The following is a 22,199-nucleotide window of genomic DNA, read 5'->3' as shown; positions in this document are numbered from 1 at the left end:
AATGACCACTTCAGTTGACAATGGTTTCACCACACAATTGCTTAAATAAACTCTTGTTCGTTTTTTTTTCTCCCTCCATGCATCACCAGTCTAAAGCTATTCTTTTAACACTTTCAAATAGCTGTCTGATGCCTCTACTGTTCAGTGTACCAAATGCATCGTCTGATTTGTCTAATGCTGCATTTACAACATGTTCCAGGCGGCCACGGCAGTCACGTTTCAGGCCACCGTGGACGAAGCAGGATGGATGTGAGAAAACGCTGTGAGACAGGATAGGCAAATAGGCAAATGTGACAAGCCGCGATTGCCTTGGATGCTGTGTCAGATTTTTGAACTATCAAAAAATTTGCCACGGCAGTCCCAGTGCTGATGAGACTAGAATATGGAGGGAGAAAAACAGGAAAATGTCCCATCCACCCATAACGCACTATGTTTCAGGCAAACGGGGCTGTGTGGCCACTGAGAACATAGTGTAAATGTGGCAGAAGGCATTCACCCCTTTCCTTTCATACCACGCTGACGATTTTGATAAATCACCTTAAAACACCCCTCTAATGAGCTTATACCTGCCTGCTTCACTTTATCACTCCACAGCTCTAACAACCACTTCATCCTATAAAAGGTTTCACCATGAGACTGTATGCTAAACTCTTATCATATCATATGTGCTTAAATACACTGCTAGGATAAAGCTATTAACACTTTCAAATATGGCTATCTGTTTTTCCCCACCTTTGACATACTCCACGCTGTAATTCAATCCTGTCAAACAGTCTGTTCCTTTCCTTTCTTTTTCCAGCTTTAAACCTATAAATGGCACCCCCGTGAACTTATGTGCTTCTCTTTGCCTATCTATTACAAAGCACTTTTCCCTGTAAACCCTGAATATATGTGCCAAATATTTTGCGAGGGTTTTTTTTTCCGTGAATTTCGTGAGCGGAATAATATTTGTGAATTTTGTGAGCGGGATGCTATTTGCATATTCAAAAGCGAGAGAAAATATTAACTCTCATTCCAATATAAATGTGACGTGCACGCATACATTCCTCCTTTTGGTACTGTACTCCACGATAGCGAATTTAACCACTCATGAAATTGTTGGGGAGTTCCGATTCACGAATAATTAGACTCGCTAAATACATGTATATGTCGTATGTACATTATTTGAATTGGTGCCCCCCCCCTTGAAAATATCTTCGAAATCATTTCTACCTGCCAATACACCTATGTAACCATCAATGATACAATGTATATCCATCTAGAAGCACCCTAATATTTCATATTTAAACAATTAATGTCAAAGAAAGTATTTATACTTCATTTCTTTCCAATCATCTTTATCTCAACTTCAGTTACCACACTGTTCATCACTGCACTGCTAATCCATATCAATATACCTATCTATATCTCACTTTTACATACATGTTCCTTTATCCACGAGTATCCTATTCCCTCCTTTTCTGTCACTTCATGTCATACACACTTCCCTTTGATCATATTTTTTCTTTCTCCCTCTCTCCAGCTCCATGTCTCTATTTCTATATATCTGTCTATCTATCTTTCTATTTTCTATGATCTATGTCTCTATCTCTTTTAATCTATCTGTAAGCTACATGTATCTATTTCTATATTATCAATCCATCTCTTATATATCTATCTATATATCTGTCTGTCTTTAATACACTGCAAACTGAAATGGCCCATTCTGATACATAACCTATGTGGAATGCAATATAATCAGGCATCATCTATACTGTCAACTCTGCTCTAATCTTACAGCAAAGATAGAGGAGTAGATCATATACAACATGTGTCCATATTTTCAAGTACAAAGATTAAACTGCCGTTTCCCTACAGCACCAAGGATGAAAACATTCAAACACACGATGTGATAATGAAAGGAAGGCTTACCCCACAAGAAACGTCTCAACTGCTACACTTCGCAAGGCTCTATCATATCACGCATAATCCCTAAAAAAAATTCTCCTTCCGGACTTCACACAAGGGGGTATAGGAGAAAGTCATTTGGAGGTGGGGGTGGGGGTGGGTGTGGACCCGTCATCAAATTTTTTGCAACCTGTCCGACAGCTAAGCATGACTAACTAATGGCAGACAGAGTGACGAGACTCGGCATTCCCGCAAGTGAAAGGCACCAAGTTACCAAGCAGGAAGTGCCGAGAAGAATGGATGCTGGGATTTTTTCATACAAAAAAGAAAACTCCTTTTGTCGCGGCAGTTTCCTGCACTTTAGCCCTACTTTGCTTCTAGACTCAGGAAAGAAACATGTGAACACGCCAGGCTACAACAAGGGAAACAGATAGAACATGCCATCTTGTAGATGAGCATGCATTCAAAGGCAAACCACAAAGTTCTGAAAGACTTATATTTGCAATGAACTTCTGAGTATGTCAGTATAAGTCTATATTTCTGCCATTGGATGACAGCAGACACATCTGATCACGAGTGGATAATATGCTGACAATCCTAGTCCATCCTATCCAACAACTGAACACTGTGTAGGCAGAAATTCAAATTTTATGTATCTGTTGTTGCCAATGGTACACCATCCCCCCCCCCCCCCCCACCACCCCACACACCACCCAACCCCATCTCATCTGGTCCACATTTCCTACACTCATACAATCAATTAGACCTATTTCCTGGTTTCTTCTGCCTTTATGCCAATCCTGTCTGATGGCACATTGGTTGCCAGGTCTATTTTAAAAGTGCAACGGGTTCAGACTGCTAACCAAATACTGCGATAAATGAATAATTTTCTTGTGCATATTTCCAATAGTAAATAATTTTTATTTCTCCCCCCCCCCCCCCCCCCCCCCCCCGAAAGTTAGTCCTTCGGTATCACTGAAAGTGGAAAATTAAAATTGAAGAGTTTCTTTCTCTCTCCCTCCTTCCTAGCACATTAGTAAGACATACATTGTGACATTAATTTACAGTTTCCCACTGACATCATCAGCCAGATTATGCAGAACTGGTCCCATGGGATTTCTTTAAAAAATGAAATAAATGCTTTGAAGACCTACTTTCTACGTATGACTTTTGATTGATACAGAGGTAAGGACAACACATCTTTCCCAAGGTCCTTGCAATGAGACTAAACTTCCAATATCACTTTAGTTGCGAGCCTTTAAAAACAACAAAAGAAACCCTGCTTTTCAAAGTTAACCAATCAGAATTGAGGAGATAACAATCCATCCCCGAGATTAACAACCAACTGTTACTGATATGTAAATAGTCATACATATACACTGTAAAGTATATGTAATACAAACATGTATTAGTACACAAATAATTCCAAATATGGCCAGACTAGTCATTGTGTGGGGGCACAGTGGCATAGTGGTAAGACTCCTGTGCTTCAATCACAAGTCCTGAGTTTAAATCCCATCAAGTGTTTACATCCTCGGACAAGATGTTTTTATCTATCATGTCCCTCTCAACCCAGGTGTGTAAATTGGTACCTGACAATGCTAGAGCATTAATAATGGCAGGACTCTCTGGAAGAACAATGGCAACACTGAAGAGGCAAAGCTAGATAAATAAGACCATATCATTATTCTTATCATCATTATCACCAAAACCATCATCATCATCATCACATCATCATCATCATCATCAGCAGCATCATTATGACTCGAACTTAACAACATGTGCACAAGATGTGGGACATACCCTGATGCAAGCTTGCTTGTTGGCCGTAAATATTTCTGCTTTCCTTCGCATTTCTCTGCTGCATCGCCCTCCGATGAGAATAATTGTGGCCTGTTGAGTTGCTCCTACTCAAGAAAGCCTATTGTTCAATGAGAGAGAGAGAAAGAGAGATACAAATTAATCATAACACGTTATTTCTTTTGTTCTAATAATTTTTTTCCATGAAATACCTTCTGAATATGACAACTTTGTACAAACAAAGTGCACACTCTGCTACAATCTTGGGATTTATATTACCATGATACTCACCAGTCAACTTCAACTCTACTTTGATCTCAAAATGCTTTGACTTAAAAAGTAATATTGATGTCATAATTGCTTGTAGCTTGTATGCCTATCAATTGCCTAAAGGTAGTAGACAACAGGTATTAACACTTCAAATCCCTCTGGATACAAATGCTACTTCAAAGAGGTATTACTTCAGGGAGATTAGTCAATTAACTTCTGTCAACTTAACCACCTGCCAGCAAATTTTGTTTGCACATGCTTCATGTTTCACTTACTTCATGACCCTGAATGTTCTTCTCAACTACTGGCATACATACATGCATTTAAATTATTGTGTGGATTTGAAAACATTAGGGCATGGGGGAAAACATTCTAGCTACTAGCTAGTACACTGTTCAACCATGCAATCAATGGCATGCATACTTCTTGTCTGAAGATGTGGAGGAGAGAAAAAGCAATAATCTGTTTCTTTAATAGTGACTAATTAAAAACTGACCAAAAAAGAGCACATTTCCATAAACTGTACAACATGTCTGAATTTTCTAAAAGTACATGCAAATTTCTAATCCGATCTGATTGCAAGTTTTATGACCTCAGAAGCTCAAATTGAGGCTTTAACTACATGAACATGAAGTGGCTCTCTTTCATCACCTGCCCTTTTTCAATGCTAGTGTCTCAACTCCTTGCCAAGTGTTGTATTGTCTCGGGACCACAATGACAATAAAAGTGAAATGCCACACTGAACACTGACATTCTTGTCATACTTGTAGTCATGTTTGTGTCTGACATGTTGTAAGTCTGAGAGGATCCCTTGCTTGATAACAACTATCTTCATGACAACTATGAGATATCCCACTGTCTCTCTCTCTCTCTATTTTTTTTTAAACAACTGTCTTTTAACATCATTCAGCAACAAGCATAATGTGAACATTTTGAAAGAAAGAAACCTTACGGTTTGGGTCATTGGAGACCAAACCCCCCCCCCCCAAAAAAAAAAAAAACAAAAAACAACAACCACAAACAAACAAACAAACAAACAAACATCAAGATACATATTAAGCAACACAGATAACATCAATGTTTGAGTACTAAAATGAAGTGTTGAAAAGTGACCCTCCTATTTATTGATTCCACCCAGGAATAAAATAACAACTATCATACAAGAGAGGTCTAGCTCTACCTGACAGTTCTTTCCTGTTATAGATCTTGGAATACTTAATGACATGCAGGAAACTTAACACTGGGAAAAAGTATTTAAACAGACATAACATTGACACACCATTCATGACATGTAACATGCTATATAATATCACTGCAATTTACACTATGGAAGTCTTGCAGTGAATGAAAAATAATTTTTAGCAAAGGCTGAATTTCATGCAGCAAATAAAACAAGTGTGGAACAAACAGAAAAGCAAGGAAACCTTGAAGTACTTTGGAGGAATTCAGTCCTGCAAATATTAGGTTGAATAACTTGAATTTCAAAATTACATCATGCCTCTCCCAAGCTTCAGGAGCGATGGAAGCACCTGCCAAATAATATTTTGTTTATATATACATATGCTAATCTCCCACCCTTGCAGTAATTTGTCAATTTCTCAACAGTAAAACATAACAGGTAATTTCCATTTGTATTCATGTGAGTTTCAATTTGTTCATGAAGTAAATGTTGTGACTCAAGTAGAATGTCTTGGTGTTGAGCTTTTATTTTATTATTCTAGTACTACAGATACCTATGGACCTGCATAAAGTAGCACAACTTTTATTATCCTTATGTTAACCATTAGTCTGTCTACTGGTCAATTCAAGCACATTTACTAAAAAGCAACCCCCTCCCCTGTCAGATAATGATTATGGTAAAAGTGGAAATTTTCGCCGTGTTGAAATTTTCGCGCATTTCACGCAACCAGAACCTAGCGCAACAAATAAAAGCACACGAATACTTTTGCCTGCTGTATGTTTCAGTAGTGGCCGTCTTGATTCCGTGGAATTAAAAACACGCGAAACTCTTCTTGCCTGGCCGAGCGCGAAAAATTAGTTACGCGAAAATATCCACTTTTACAGTACATATCACTGAACAAGATGCATGAACATGCCAGGGGAAGTCAACATAAGCTCTTAAGGCAAAATCATGGATGGGGGCAAGGTAGCACAGGAATCACAAGCCAGAACATGTGTGTCCATTACTGTTTGACTCATCTTGGCTAACACTTGCAAGATATCGTTACCATGACAAGCAAGAGACAAACAAACAAAGGGATATGATCATTAACAGTGATTTCAGTCAATTTCATTTTCTCTCCTTTTTTGTCTCATTTTTTATTGCAGTTTTGGACAGGATGCATTTCAAGGTTTTGCATCTTTCATGCCTTGTGCTCTTGTGGATATCAAAAATACATACAATGTGAAAAAATAACCCTAAGAAAAGCATATTCTGTCAACTACAATAGATTTTCACATAGAAAACAATTACATTTTGCTAATCAAGATGCAAAGTTCAAACAAGCATTTAACAGTCAATACAAGTTCCACAAGCACAATCAGAGACAGGGGGTAAGGCACACAGGAACCACAAGCTCCAACACATGTTTTCCTCTCTTTGACTCATCTTGGCTGACACTAGCAGAATTCTGTTACCATGGCAAATAACCAAAAAGTCACAGGGATACATATTCCACACGGCATATCCTGTATCATTTTTTCCCCCCTGATTCTCTCTTTCATGAAGATGCAGTTGCCAATACAATGCATTGACAGTTATTGAAAAAGAAAAAAATCTGTTATCCTAGTATTTTGTGCCTCTGTAATACTACAACTGTATTCTGGTATATTACAAAGAAATGCACTTGATACACCACCTACAGTTGTAATTTATAATTATCACACAAACCTTGGACCATTGTTAGATACTGTAAAAAAAACAAACCCTGCTATTAACAAACAGATCTACAGTAGTAGACTGTAGAAGAATATTGCAATAAAATATATCTCTACCAGTATATTTTCCTTCTCTTCTTTTCTTTCGGTATCAATCATCAACTCATATTCATGAGTGCTACTATACAAGGTGCATGCTCAAAGCTAGATTCTATGCCCCATGATTGCTATTAAATATACAACATGCAATGCCCAAAGCTAGATTCTATGCCCCAACTGACATATCAGACATTGGGAACAAGATGGCAAAATCTGTCCACAAATTATTATAGGCCTAAATTCCATGTTTTTCCCCATTCAATGCTGTAATAACAAGAGTGCCTGCCAGCTACAATGCATGGACATGCTAGCTACATGTAGTCAGTCAGTAAGCTTAACAGTCAGCATGCAGCAAGCAGTCAGCAAAGCAGTCACCATGCGGGTCTAGTCCACGGTGCAACACACTCACATCCTCCTCCTCATCTTCCTCCTCCTCCTCCTCTTCCACGGGGTAATCATAATACAGGTCCCTCAAATCATTCATTTCCTGTACCGGGAAGTCGTCAAGGGGAGGGGGGGGGGGGCACATGTTTTAAGGGGGGTCAAAACAGTTAGGGGTGGGGAAGAAGGGGAAGGGAGACATTATGACCTCAAGGCAGGGTTGTTGTTTGTTTATAAGTTTGTTATTCTGGTTTTGGCCTTTTGCTTTAATTTTTGCTAAGAACCATGAAGGAATGCAAACACACACTGCAAAAGGAAAGCACATAAAATGCAAACTGCATGGCAGTGGCTTAAATATGGACATAAAACAAATTTATACTTAAACAATGCAATGCACAGCTATTTACTATAACTTTAATTTTTAAACCATGCTCAACTGTGTGAAACCTTTTCACAACACATTCACAAAATCTACACATAGAGATTAGGTTTTGGCAGACATTACTGAAAGACTAAAATATGAGAGACTCAATGAAACCATAATCTAAAAATAATATCATTATTCCATTAAAAAAAAAATACTTGTAAATTTCACACAAACACTTTTAACTTTTTGTGTCAAATTGCTTCAAATAACATTCATCTATCTGTCACTACATATGATCATGTAATTTCCATTACTTTTGAGATGTATCTTCAACGTTATACCATCACTTCATGTTAGCATAATTCGTATTTTGGGTGAATAACGCAAGAGTAGCATTCAGTCTGTTTCTAATAGTAAATATTTACACCACATTCTTCTCATTGATGCTTTCATACCATCAAATTCGGCAGTTTTGTATCAATTTAAATTCTAAGAGCAATCCAACAAGCTTACAGTGTAACTGAGAAGCAAACAATACAGTGCAACATGTAAAAAGCTATGACATCTGTATCACAAAGCCATAGATACTATAGAATATACCACAAAGGTCAACTCCTTCAAATAAATGCAACTAGTCCCTTGGTACGGAAGCGACAGACAGCGATGTGTAAACATCCTGGCGAGAGAAGATGGCTAGATCTCTTTCGGCATAGATTCGACGAAGGGAGCGCAGGGGTTCGTTTAGGGTCCGAACATTTGTCCATAAATGGGATCAACTCACAGCATAAGATTTCACTTGCAGTGCACAAGTACTGTACGAGGCACAACCAAAGCAGACTTCATACAATTACAATGTAGTATGTTGTACAGTGGACTCCCATTATAACAAAGTCCTCGGGACCAGCAGTTTTCTTTCGCTATATCGAAATTTCGTTATAACCGAACAAATAAACAATAAAAATACATAGCATGGATAACGTTGCGACCCGAATTTTTACTTCGTTGTAACCGAATTTCATTATAACCGTGTTCGTTATAACGTGAGTGCCTGTATACAGTAGGCTGTTATTTTCACGACAGTTTAATTATCATCAACTTCGCGATTCACTGTTGAGCCATGAATCTATAAAAGAACATGCGATAATATTGTGAATAGACGGGCATTAGTGCATTTCTGATAGCCTCAATATCAAATCAGGAAAATGAAATTTTGTGAAAATGTCCGTGATCTCCTCATTTGCAAATAATATCAGTATGCGAAAATAACAGCTTTTACAGTATTGCATGAAGCTTTTTATAAAGGGTTGTTTTCCAACAACAGTCTTGATCATGCTTCTGGTAATGGTGTGATGACTGACAAAAAAAAAATGCAGATTGTCATGTCTATCTTGTAGGTAACATGCTGTTTGTTGTGGACGCTATCACAAATACAGCCTTACTCCAGAGCCCTATTCCATTATCTGCAAATATCCTGAACACCTCATTTTTGATTGACGCGTATTGAGATTCATTTGTTGCCTCTAATAAATCTTCATGAATTATTCATTCTACGTGCTTCCTCATGCTAATTGGATCAGAACAGGTGAGTGTTAATCAAGGATATCCCTCCCTAATGAATTCTTTTTTAATTACACTAGAGTGCTGGCTGATACAGGTGATGAGGGTCAGATTTCTCTCTACATCGTATCTAAAATGAATTACCACTCTGAAATCACGATTGAAATAATCTTATCAAAATATCAGAAAAACTAATATTTCAAACATTCACAGCTTGGACAATGCGTGTCTTAGTGGGTTCTAAAAAGCTCTACGTCCACCACATATCATACACGACATCGCTATGTATGGTTGTTCACTATGTGTGTATTAGAAACTTGTGCACAAATGATTTCTACTGATATAATACCACATTCTGTTGTAAATTATGAATCATCTGATAAAACAACAATTGAGGCTATCAATGATTTATAATCATAGTGCCTATTTTTTCTTCTCCTTGTTTATTTGTTTTCTTTCTTATTCATTATTTTTTCGGGGGGGGGGGGGAGAGGGGGGGGTAGGGAGGGGGATACTTGTGGCTTTAGCCCTTTCTGTACTAGGGACTTTGGATGGTGTGTACAACCCTATGAGTTTTCTGTGTCAGTAAGCACTCAAAACACACAAAGGGTTAACAAGGGACTTGATCATGAGCTCTCATGATAGCATGACTGTGTGTGAATGATGACTGAGTAATAAGGACTATTCACACAGGATGAGTTTCAGTATTAAAACACAACATATGGACAATGATTCTAGGTACATTTTTTACATCTATGCTTTGCATTGCAGATACAGGATGATGGGGAAAAAAAAACAACAATGACAGATAGGGTACATTCCATATTACATTAGACTACAATTGATTCCAACCTGCCAACGTACCACAGAAAAAGAGAGAGAGGGAGTGAAGCATGACATGACCACAAAACCACACCTTGTACACCATCTCAACAGTAGAGGGGGTATGTCACAACATGTAGAAGGGCAACATTGAGGTATCCAGCATATTTAAGCATGCAGCTGTATTCCCTACCACACAAACTTTGCTAAAGTAAATCAAATGCAACTTGCACTTTACATTACGAGAAAAGAGAAATGAAGGTCAAAGATTTACTGTCACACTCACTATAGCAACATACGATTGTATTAATACAAACTATAATTGTGCATAGATACTTTATGAAGTACTATATGACAAATAGGCACAAAACTTTTTGTTGGACCCAAGGGCACAAAAGGGACCACTTCCCACCTGTCCATTTTGTTCTCCATTCTCTCTCAAACCACACCCAACTTTGGGCCCCTGAGACTCCTTTCCATGTACAATAGGTAGCATTAAAGTGGCATACAAAACAATGACATAATCAAACTCTTTGAAAGTTAAAAACATATTTTCAAGTTGATATTCTTAAAGTTAATACACACCATATGTATTTTCAATGAAATATAGCTTACACAACATGAAATACACATGCACATATCTTAATGAAATGTACATTATCTTAATGAAACAATATATGTATGGCATGAATGGTATGTAGTGTAACCATCTGTGGGCTACATTAATACGAAGCGGAGTGAGAACATCATCAGTCAACAAAAGCTAATAATAATGCAAGTGTAAACCTGTAGGGTCGTTAACTACATGTATGTTCCCCCTGAACTCTTCCTCTCTGCCAGACTGCTAAATTTGCATGAAGACATTATTAAACGCTTTTGTGCTCTGCAGGCAGCAGATGTTTCATTTTGCATATCAATCACACTCCTGAAGGCCCCCAGGGAGGTCTCCCCGTCTGTCTTTCCCTCTTCTGACCCTGCTAATGTTTGGGGCATTTTAGTTCTCTGTCTGCGACAGATTATTGGCTAGACTCTCTTCCATTGTAGAGTAATATGAGATCTGAATAGGAGAGGAATAAATCCCCAAATTTGATGACTTTCACATATGACTGCAAATCATTTCGCCATTTTTGACTTGCTTGGTGCAAACTCATCAACAGTTACAGTTCAAGTGCAAAAAGCGTCAAACCTTTGATTTGGCTGATTTGGAAAAATTAGAGAGGTTAGTCAAAGTATTGACACATATAGGTCCCACTATTAATCATGAATTAATGGAAGCACCATGAGTAATGCAGCTCATCTGTTGTATATGTGTATACATAATACAGCATTAATGTCGTACATTTAAGTAGAACTTTCTGCATAATTCCACAAAACAAACAACAAAGATATGTAAAATTAGTGATGATGCAAGTCCCTTTGAATACCATACCGAGCTGCCGGAATGGAATTCAAATAGTCAAAGTTTCTAACCTAATTAATTTCATTAAAATTTAATTCATCAATTGCGCTTGATTTTGTAAAGTACATTCAAAACATATTCTACTTCACATAAATTTTCCTTTGAATGGATAATGAGTTAATAGTGCAATTCAGATGTGGTGAAAATTTAATGCAGGGAATGAGAGGGAGGCAGTTGAAACAAATAATTCAGCTTTTGTGTTATTTACCACGACACTCCACCACAAAATATTTCTCAGAATATGGAGCTTAACATGGAATTAGTTCACTGCAAGTCTGATTATAGACATTCAATGAATTCCAAATAAATCCTGTATCCAATACTTGCTCTCTGACTGTGGTTTTGCACAATTTTCCACAGTTCTGACTTGTTTTTGTGATGATATCACATTGTAATATTATATAGAAAACATAGAGAAATGCCATACAGACAGGTTCTGCAGGCATTTTTTTTCTTTCCATCTCTCATGCAGCATGTCATTTTCATTGCCATATTAAACCTTTATACGATAGTATGCACTTTAAAATGAAATAAACACTTCACTGATATCCACATAAATTTGAAGATAATAAACATGGATAATAAATTAGTTGTGACACAGCACACAATTGAAATCACACTTTACCAGCGTTTCCTTTGTTTCAGATAAGATGATGCACAAAGCATGAAAAAAGAGCACATGCACATAGGGAGTTACAGTTTTTCTGCTGGTGATTTGTTTCTTTGCACACAGAAAACAATGCACATCTCTCACAGACTGTGAGGATATTTCGCTCTTATATATATTATTAAGTGAACTTGAACAATCTATGTATTAAGACACTGCCATAAAAATTTCTTTCCTCGAGACTAATTTTCTGTCCTTTTTAATATACTTTATTTTTCTTTTGTATTATTGAATCATCATATGAAATCTAAACAAATAAAATTATAGGCATTCATTTCATTTAAACATTTAAACTCTTCCTTTCCACCTTTAATTGTCCTTGTATGCATATAAAAAAGAAATATAAAAATATCAACAAAAATGCGGTCCAAAATTGCCTACATAGAAAGGCTACAGACATAGTCTGCTGAACACTGTAACGTACAATCAAACGATGTATTAATTCATTATCCTCTATCACTTAAGTCACATCAAATAGATCAAAAGTGAATCAATACAATAAGGGTACAGCAAGAAGTGACTTTTTGATATATGCCATTGACAATTTCCCCATGCTGCAAGTTCTGTTAGTCTGTATGTACTTATGATTTCTTATTCATCAATATTAATTCAACATTAAATAGAGGCAGAACAGGCAGGTTCAAAATCAATGAGGCATGTTATCACCATTTTTTTTTTTTTTTTTTTTTAGATATGTCTCTGAGTGTAAGAAGATAATTTCATTAGATGGGCATTTTTTATTACAATATGCAACACTGCTGAGGATTCTAATTGCTAACCATACGTGGATTCCCCACACATGCAAAATAATGTTCTGAAATAATTGCTTCGAAAGACATATGTAATAAACAGACAATGAGAAATATGTTCATGATCAGAACCCTTGGCATTAAACCATTTAACTTCTACTAATGCCTCTGGAACCCTTGGCATTAATCCATATGATACAAATTGTCCATATCACCAACCCTGATCTGTAACTATCCTGACCGTGGTTTGTACATGGTATGTATCCCAGGTTCCCCCTGGTCAACTTACCTTCCGTACGACTCCCTCTGGACCCTTGACCACAGAGATATTGTCTAGCTGGATGCTGTCAAAACGATAGGTGATGGGATGTGGGCAGGCGGAGGCAGCCATAGAGTTAAGGAAAGGTACTTGCATAGAAAGGGCATCGAGAGAAAGAATTTCCAGCACTGTCACAATGAAGGTTAAATCACAGGATGGTGAAGTGACCACAGAAATCATACGTGACAGGTCAAGTAATAGTCTGTCTACATCAAACGTAATACATGGTACAGTATTGCATTTAGTTCTGCCAAATGCAGAAGCACTCGCAGAGAATCACAGCTCGCAATGGTTGAATTAAAATGCCTGAAAGAACAACAAAAAAATACAAGAGCATTGTAATATTCTTTACTGGCAAATTAATGACGCATTTTACCCATAAACTGCTGCAGGCCACTTAGTTGCCTGAAGGGTACATTTTATACTTTTTTTTGACAATATCAGCTGGTATTTGGGTGAAAACTCATATTTCACTGGAACATATTAATTCACATCAAATAACTGCAGACAAAATAAGTCTTTAAAACCATAGATATGAAATTTCACAACCTACAAATGATGTCAAATCATGCATTTTTTAACAAAGTAGGGCCTACAACTGTACCACAGAAATTGCAGATATGCTTCATAATTATATGCAATGAAAAGAGATAAAGGCCTCGAAATTTCTGCATAGGTTTCTTAAGATATCAATCTACTCATCCAGGAGGAAAAATGCGAAAACCTAACAGTAAAATTAGAAAATATTATTCTTCATTTTTTTAAACTATGGCATTTTTCAATAAGAAATTTTATGTTTGGCATAAAATACTGTAGTAACAGTTAAAATTTATGAAAATACTATTTTGATGGTGGAAAATTTCAATTCATCCTCTTTAAAGTGGTGTATAACATGACATAAACTCTAGAAGTATAATATTCTTGATTGATTTCCAAAATTTTGCATGGCCCAAAACTAGAAATGCTTAAAATACCCTCAGCACTGTAGGCATTGAAAAAGTAATCTGCTCTCGAATGCGAATGCAGGATTGAGTTACTGATGAAACTATGTCACAAGAAAGAAAAAGAAAAAGAAAACAAACAAACCAAACAAACGAACATAAAAACAGCAAAAGAGACAAACAAAAGTTTTATTCATACACACAGTGTACAAGTCCAGTGTTGGAATTAGGCACACAGAATTTGTACAGGGGGGATTCTGTACACCATGCAGTATGCCACTTTGTTGTGGAAGGAGGTAAACTATATTTAGTCTGTTGAGGCCCGCTGAACGAACTAAAGGGGGAATCAATCCCATGCAGGCAAACTGTATTGACTACCATATGCACACTCATTGAAATTTGTCCTCGCAGATTAAATTGTGTGTGATAAGCCTATCCTGATATTTTCACACTATTTGGCAAATACACAGTATGCAGTAAAACTATTTTACAAATAGTTCTTGACTATGTATTTGCTGCATGTATTTCTTCCATTTCACTACTTTTTGTGGGTGCTTATTTAAACAAAAACACCTTAAGTATTCTAAAATAATACACTAAATACAGGTGTACATACTAATTACTTAACTAAATTCTATGATGGAATAAAAGATCACATCATTTCAGATATATGAAAAATAAACATGTACTTTGGAAGAGAATAGCTTTACAACTGTAGATCAGACAAGACTATGTATTTCTTTATGCACACGCACACAAATATGAATACATAGTATAACTGAATATACTATTATTCACCAATCCAAAATTTAGAGCAAATATTGCCTTGTTTTGGGGGGAAAAAAGAAGAAAGGAAGGTTAATAAAACTAACTTGCATGCCAAAGTCACTCCCAATTTCAGGCACGACATGAATTTACTTATTCAATCAATTTTGCAACACTTCTGTCATGAATATTTCATTTAGCCCCCTGTCATCGCCATCGACTGCAAAGCAATTGACTATTTTGTGAAGTACTGGTTTGGGATCACTGCCTTTACACTGATGCAACAATTATGAATCCCATTGTTTTTTTGTTTTTTTTTTAGTCTGCCGCGAAATATGGCACATGCACAGAAGGAGTGTGTCAAATTGGCCATGCCCTGCAGTCATACGAATTGCCTGCCACAGGCATACCTTCAAACTATCACACTCTCTCCAGTGTTGATCACACTTCTCTCCAGGATTTTATTAGGTACTGGCAAAGCAAATAGAATCCTATGCACTCTGTCACCCATATTAGCCCAAGGCCACTATAATGAACTCACCAGTGCATTAGATTAAAAGAATTAAGGGAGCAATTCAGATTACTGATTGCAGGCACATATTATGTCTAAGCGATTCATATACAAACAGCGTGTACATGCAATGATATTGATGCTGTTCATGATGATAGTGAATGTAAGAAGTATGTTTTTGTTTGTTTACACCAACAAAAGTCCTCAACCAATTACTTAAATTCTGGTCAAACAACAAAGTTGTTGAGTGCTTATAAAAGAAAAACTATGTATCAGATAGATGGGTACTCTATCAATGAAAAGTAACATCTTTGAGTAGTTTACTTGTAAGTCAGTGTTACACATCATACATGTATTACCCGGTTGCAAATCCTCTTCAAAGATAAATTTCAGAAAAGAAAATCAACACAAACAACACTCTCTGTATAACTCAGAGGTATGAAGAAACTGGTTCATGTAGACAAATTGTTATCTAATTTTGAGATCTTGCCATCATCACTACAAATAACTGGAAAATGTACTTGGTAAATGAATAAACACTAAATCATATTGTAAAAACTGAGACTTTTGTATGCTTTAATCTTTTGCATTTAGTCAATTATGAATGATTTATTACTGTTTTTGATTTGATAACTGTTGACAGATCACCAGATATGGCATCATTTGACGTACTGTATACACTCAGTCTATTATTGCAGGGCTGCCACTAATTCATTTTTTCTAATGGTCTGACCCGTCTGTCGGACCAGTAGGTTCCTATTTTTTACTGGTCCATTCCTGAAAAAGTTACTGGTCCGACAGTGATTTTTACTGGTCAGGGACCGTCGGACTAGTGCCAGTGTGCAGCATTGATTATTGTAAACTTGTGCTAGAAACATTGGTTGATTCACAATTACAGTACTCAAAACAGTAAACTTCTTACAGAATAGCATATTACCCTAACAATATAAATTACGCAAAGCACGCACCAAAATAGACATTAAAGCTTAATTGGACTGTTAGTCAGTCAAATAGAGGTTATTAGTGTGGCCAAAATCAAAACTACAGAGTATGGCTCGCAGGAGGCAGACATCCCAGTATGCCTCCTCCAAAACAATGACGGCATGGAATTCGCAATAATTGCTCCTGACAAATGAAGAAAAGCAAGAAATCAGGTGCATTGGTTTGGTCAGGCCGTTCATTAAATTGGCTTTTTTTTTTTTGGGGGGGGGGAGGAGATTCCAATGCTCATATTTCTATCTTCAGGTCCCCGCGGGGTGACAGCATCGTGAAATAGACCGATCTTGACGTTTTAATATCCATCGACACAACGTATGTAGCTCTCAAGCGCTGTGGCAACCCAACGCCACAGGCTCTTTTCAGGTTCGCTGATGAAAAATGGAGATCTGGAAGCATGCAGACATGTCACTGAGTCCAACCACTCCCAAACAATTACATCAGCTCTGCAAATTTGCACGGGAGAATCATGTCCTAGATTTGAGATTTGAAGCTCCCAGCTCAGGAAGAGAAAATCCAGCACATGACATCCACATCAATCGTTGATGCACGTGAGCATAATGAACAAGGAAAATGCAAGTGCATGGGAAAGGCTATGCCAAAACTTCCTTTCACAATGTACTGACTGCAACAATAAGCCAGTTCACAATTAGCTCATGTGAACATAGGTACAAATAATCTTTCTTTTTTTCTCAGTTGGTCGAGCACCTAGGCACTGGTTTTTCAAAGTGGCATGATGCATATGTCTGTCTGACGTAACAATTCATGGAATTCATGTTCAAACAATGAATCCATTTCATTGTTTTGTATCGAATGCATTAACAGCCTTTTTTTTAATATCAATATTGCTGAATACCGGGCTTGCTGTCAGGTGGATGTACTAGCAAGCACCATTCATACGGATTATGAATAGCCATCATATAATGGATGTTTATCTCTGTGAATTTAAAAACCAACATGCTCCAGTCTTATTTTCTCCAAGGACTTAGGGTTGTGGTTAGGGTTAGGGTTGTGATAGGGTTTTAGGTTTAGTTTGATGTGAAGATTAGGATTAGGGATAGGGTTATGTTTGTGAGTAGAATTTATGTTTGTTTTTACACTGGAATGCCTGTGATAAAATCTACATTGTACATTGCACTTCTTTTTTTGTTTTACCTTGAATCCTCATACATCAGCAATGCCTGGATATGGACTGGTGCATAAACTCAATTCCTACAAATGTATCTCCTATCAGTGTCTGACAGTGTGTGTATGACCTACCACATTACAGTGTATGTCAATACATGTGTGCAGACCTTTGTCACCTCATGATCATTTCATTTATTTGTGTGAAGAGAATGTAGTATGTTTCTAATGCAGCAAATAATAGGCGGATGTGCTGCGAAGTGAAAAGAAGTGCTAATTGGACAGTAACTGCAGTACATGACTAGCTGATTTTACACATTGCCTCTTACATTGCTGTCTTTCATTCACACAAATGCTTCTAAACTGTATCATTGTATCACTGTATGTATACAATGGTATCCCACAGAAAGTACATCAAATAGCCATATCAGTGAAATAACATAATCAAATAGCCAAATCAGTGAGACTATGAATTCCTTAGGTCCATCACATGTAAAGGTAGGGATTTCTTTAAGTGAAGAGTTTACGCCATTCGATCACATCAAGAGTGGTCAACAGAGCTCTATACTTAATTCATTCTAAACAAGCAACAGATGATGTCATAAGGTGTTCAAGTCATTAATATGCAAGTTACTGGAGGAGAAACTGGCCAAACTTTGTTTTTTGACAGCAGGCTATAAATTCCAATACACAATTACACAATGTAGGTGTAGATGAATGAAATAACACAAATACATCAACATTTGCTATAGACTATGAACTCTTAATGGTACTAGCATGCCTAAGAATACACTCTAGGCAAGAAGGCAAACTTTTCTCTTTTGAAGGAGAAATACACCTTGTAAGATAAATCAAACTATGATCTGCAAGTGATTTCTTGTTGAAATCTAACCTGCTATATGTGGTCATTTTCATGACCATACACAATAAGTTCTAGGTACATACTTTTTCCAGCACTTTCATCTACTAGTAATCGTGCTCGGACTTAAAAAGAAATAGTTGACATACAAATGTACTATATAATGAGCAGAGTAAAAGGATATCATATCCAAATCGGATGGAATCCCCTTGTTTCAGTGTGATGTATGTTTCCTCTGGAATCCTGGATTCATTCACAAAGGTCTGGAAAACAGAAGGAGAAAAATAAGAGAAAGCTGTAATCATCAGTATCACCATCAACATCATCATGACCATCATACCGTGATTCTGTTCTTGACTTTATACATGCTGCATTGTTAGCAGCTGCAACCATTATAGTGATTACACTTCTGTGTATCATATCGTAACAAAGTATTCAACAGCAAACATGCCTTAAGTCTGAAACAATTTTCACCAGTGTGACAGAGACCATCAGAGCACTTGTGTCCTTAAAACTGTAAAATACAGAGAAAAAAAAAAGCCACTCATGGCAAACAAAAAGTGGTTGGGTAGTAAAGAGAAGAAAATACTGCACCATTTTATGCTCCTTGCACTTCAGCAAGCTCAAGCACAACACAATTACAGTCTTCCGATGAATCGATCAGGGCAAGAAGTAGCACACACTACAGTAGCTTCACCACACAGAATGTTTTCTTCACATTCCAGTGATTACACTCGTTAGATTCTGAGTCACGCATGCAAATGAGCCACCCACCATTTCCCTTTTTCTTACGTCAAGAATCACGAGTAGAATTTAAAAACAAACACAACAAAAAGAAAAACTCACACAAATATGCATACACAGATTCGAGAAACAAACACAGAACAGTTGAGGCGTGGTCCCCTTTAGAAAACAAAACACAAACCTGAACTCAATTCCTTTCAGACAATAAACAGGGGTCACACGAGGTGAACAGCGCTCCATACCAATCTACAGTACCATGTATACAGCTGTAGGTAGAGGGGGTAGGTTCCACCTCCCTGGTTAAAGCATCCAAAGGGGTACACCAAAACACCCCCTGTATTCCACCTCTGCACACAGTCTCACTGCAATGTTCAAACCTGGTGACATACATGTAGACAATCATGGAAGGACATTCTAAAATGAGTCCAGTGGATTCTGAATGCTTTGCAACAAACCGCAGAGCTCCATACGCTCGGTTCTTGGCAGACCCCAGCCAAACCTGGATTTGATAGCAAGTAGGTAAAACAGCTCAGCCTCAAGAACCCTTTCCGGACGAGTCATTACCCCCCGAATTGCCAACTACCGTGACTGAGCAGGGCCCGTTTAATGTGGACATCACGACTTTGCTGCCAACAGCGATGAATGTCTAATACTCTTGGCAAATCACATAATTCCACAGAAGAAAAGGCAGAAACTGATATGTCACGCATAAAATAGAGGTCACTAGAGAAGAATATGTACAATCTCTGTGCTATAGATTTTTTCCTATTCACTAAATGATCAGAACAGACAGAGAAAAATGTCGCTTCGAAGATGAATCCATTGGCAGTCGCGCATGATTTAACAACACCTTTTTGTGGACATAATGGAAACTTTTCATAACAGATGGGAGTTAGTCTAGCTCTAATAGGGCCTAGCCTTCAGGGCTCAGTCCTTGTGAATAATCTACCATGGTGTTGGTATTTATTTACTCACTGCAGAGAAAGAGAGTGCATGTGGGTATTCGTCTTGACTATGGATGTCAACATGCCTGGTTTTAGAGTCTAAAAATGCAAGGTTTGACTTTCTCACCTTTACACCACTCATCTTTCCAAGAGTGACTGTAGAAAAGGAATTTCACAAATCTGCAACCACCATGCAGAGCAGAAGGCATTATAATCAGGGTCATGCATTTTGTTGTTATAGCCATCCCCCACCCATACACATACACACACACACACACACACACACACACACTTTGATAGTTTTTTTAAATGAAAAAATATGATAGGAGGGGGGTACTACGACTAATAGAAGAACTACATTTTGTACAAAGAACAAAGAAAACTTAGAGTAAAAATTTGCTAGATTGTACTGACTATAAATATCATACACGAGTAACTATATATGAGTACAAAATTCATAATACCTACCAAGGAAAGCTCTATGATTTTTAGACACACATCCCACTTTAGTATGTACCGAAATTCATTGACTTTCCTTCTTTCCTTACATGGTAACAAAAACATTGAATTTGTTTCCATTTTGCACTAACACAATAGTAAATTTCATACATATACATGGATTACAGATTGCTTTAATATTGCACTGTTTTCTTGTCAGGCACATCTTGGAGAAAGTTGACAAGTGTTGGGGTTGCCATTGTAGTCCTTTGACATAAAAACATGCATGGAATATAAATAAATAAAAGCGTCACATAAATGCAATTATCATTATCGCATGTATTATTATCATTATTATCATTATTATTATTATTATTATTATTATTATCATTATCATTATCATTATCATTATCATTATTATCATTATTACTATTATTATTATTATTATTATTATTATTATTATTATTATTATTATTATTATTATTATTATTATTATCATTATTATTACTATCATTTTACAAATATTGGAATTAATCTACAAAGTGAAATATTCTGGACATTCTCTTCAAAGGCTTTTACTTTTACAGACAATACTTCTTGGTGACCATAGAATTAATCAGCTATCATAAGAATATATTTTGCATTAAATATATAAGTAAAAATGCTTTATTGCTTAATAGATCACTAGTATTTCATATTTTGTGGATTCATGAGATGTGTAATGCTATTAGCAAGCCAAAACAGGACATTCATGTCAAGGATTGTAGGACAAGTTTTGTATTTAATTACAGTTGCAAGATAAAACATCAGCTGATAACATAATGTATCTCTAGATATCTGGGGTTACAGAGGATATCCCTATGACAACATGAAAGCATTCATCTTTAAAAAAAAAAATCACTCTGCAATAGCCTCATTTCTCGGAGCTACACAAAAACACACTTACACATACAGGAGGGACTATACAATCAGAGTCATGGTGTTAAAAAGTCCAAATTCTACTGTAAATTATTCAAAATCACAATTAATACTGCTGGCAGCAGACAGACCATCAGAAAAAACAAGAATAATTCTATGGAAACATTTTTGCTGTACTCTGAATTAAATGTGGAAAGGGTTGAAAATCAAAATACAGTACAAATTTCTGTCACAAATGGTCTGTTTAGTCAGTCATACTTTTGAAATTTCTTGTAATATTCCACATTGCTCTGTAATGATCAAACCAGGTTTATGCTGCAGATACAAACGTTGGATGTGCAAATTATGTAATGTTTCTCCTGTAAAGCTGCTTTCACAGTTTCAAGGTTGTATTTGAGTACATGCATTTTCACCCTAATATCAAATCATATGAATAGCCAAAGGCATCTATGTGATATTTAAGAGCACATGAGTACAAAGAAAAATAATATATGCACTGCTGCAGGAGTAAAATGCATTTGTAGCTCAGTTTGTTGGTTAGGATTTTTTTTTTTTTTTTAGGGGGGGGGGGCAGGTGGGGAACACACTGTACATTTGTAGCTGCTCAAGACAAAACGGATTGATTTCACAAGGAAGGAACTGGCCTCAGAAACAAGAGACATCTTCATAACGGCTGAGCAGGGATGTCTAATCAGGAGTAAATT

The 22,199-nt window shown here is 36.8% G+C and overlaps 1 protein-coding gene across 1 annotated transcript in view; it reads right to left on the bottom strand.

Annotated features, from left to right (window-relative positions):
- The window catches only part of LOC139723249 (uncharacterized), a 77,832-nt gene that overhangs the window by 44,221 nt on the left and 11,412 nt on the right, over positions 1-22,199 (bottom strand). Inside the window, exons 3-5 of the mRNA XM_071634507.1 lie at positions 18,636-18,714; positions 13,225-13,304; positions 3,691-3,808 (exon numbers count right to left, since the gene is read on the bottom strand). Of these exons, the coding sequence (XP_071490608.1) occupies positions 3,691-3,808; positions 13,225-13,304; positions 18,636-18,714 (277 nt within the window). The remainder of the gene's footprint in view (positions 1-3,690; positions 3,809-13,224; positions 13,305-18,635; positions 18,715-22,199) is intronic.

Source organism: Diadema antillarum, unplaced genomic scaffold, assembly GCF_040938485.1.
Source record: "Diadema antillarum isolate AM-2024a unplaced genomic scaffold, OU_Dant_1.0 scf00000183, whole genome shotgun sequence".
Lineage (NCBI taxonomy): Eukaryota > Metazoa > Echinodermata > Echinoidea > Diadematoida > Diadematidae > Diadema > Diadema antillarum.
This window is presented reverse-complemented; position numbering and strand designations above follow the sequence as displayed.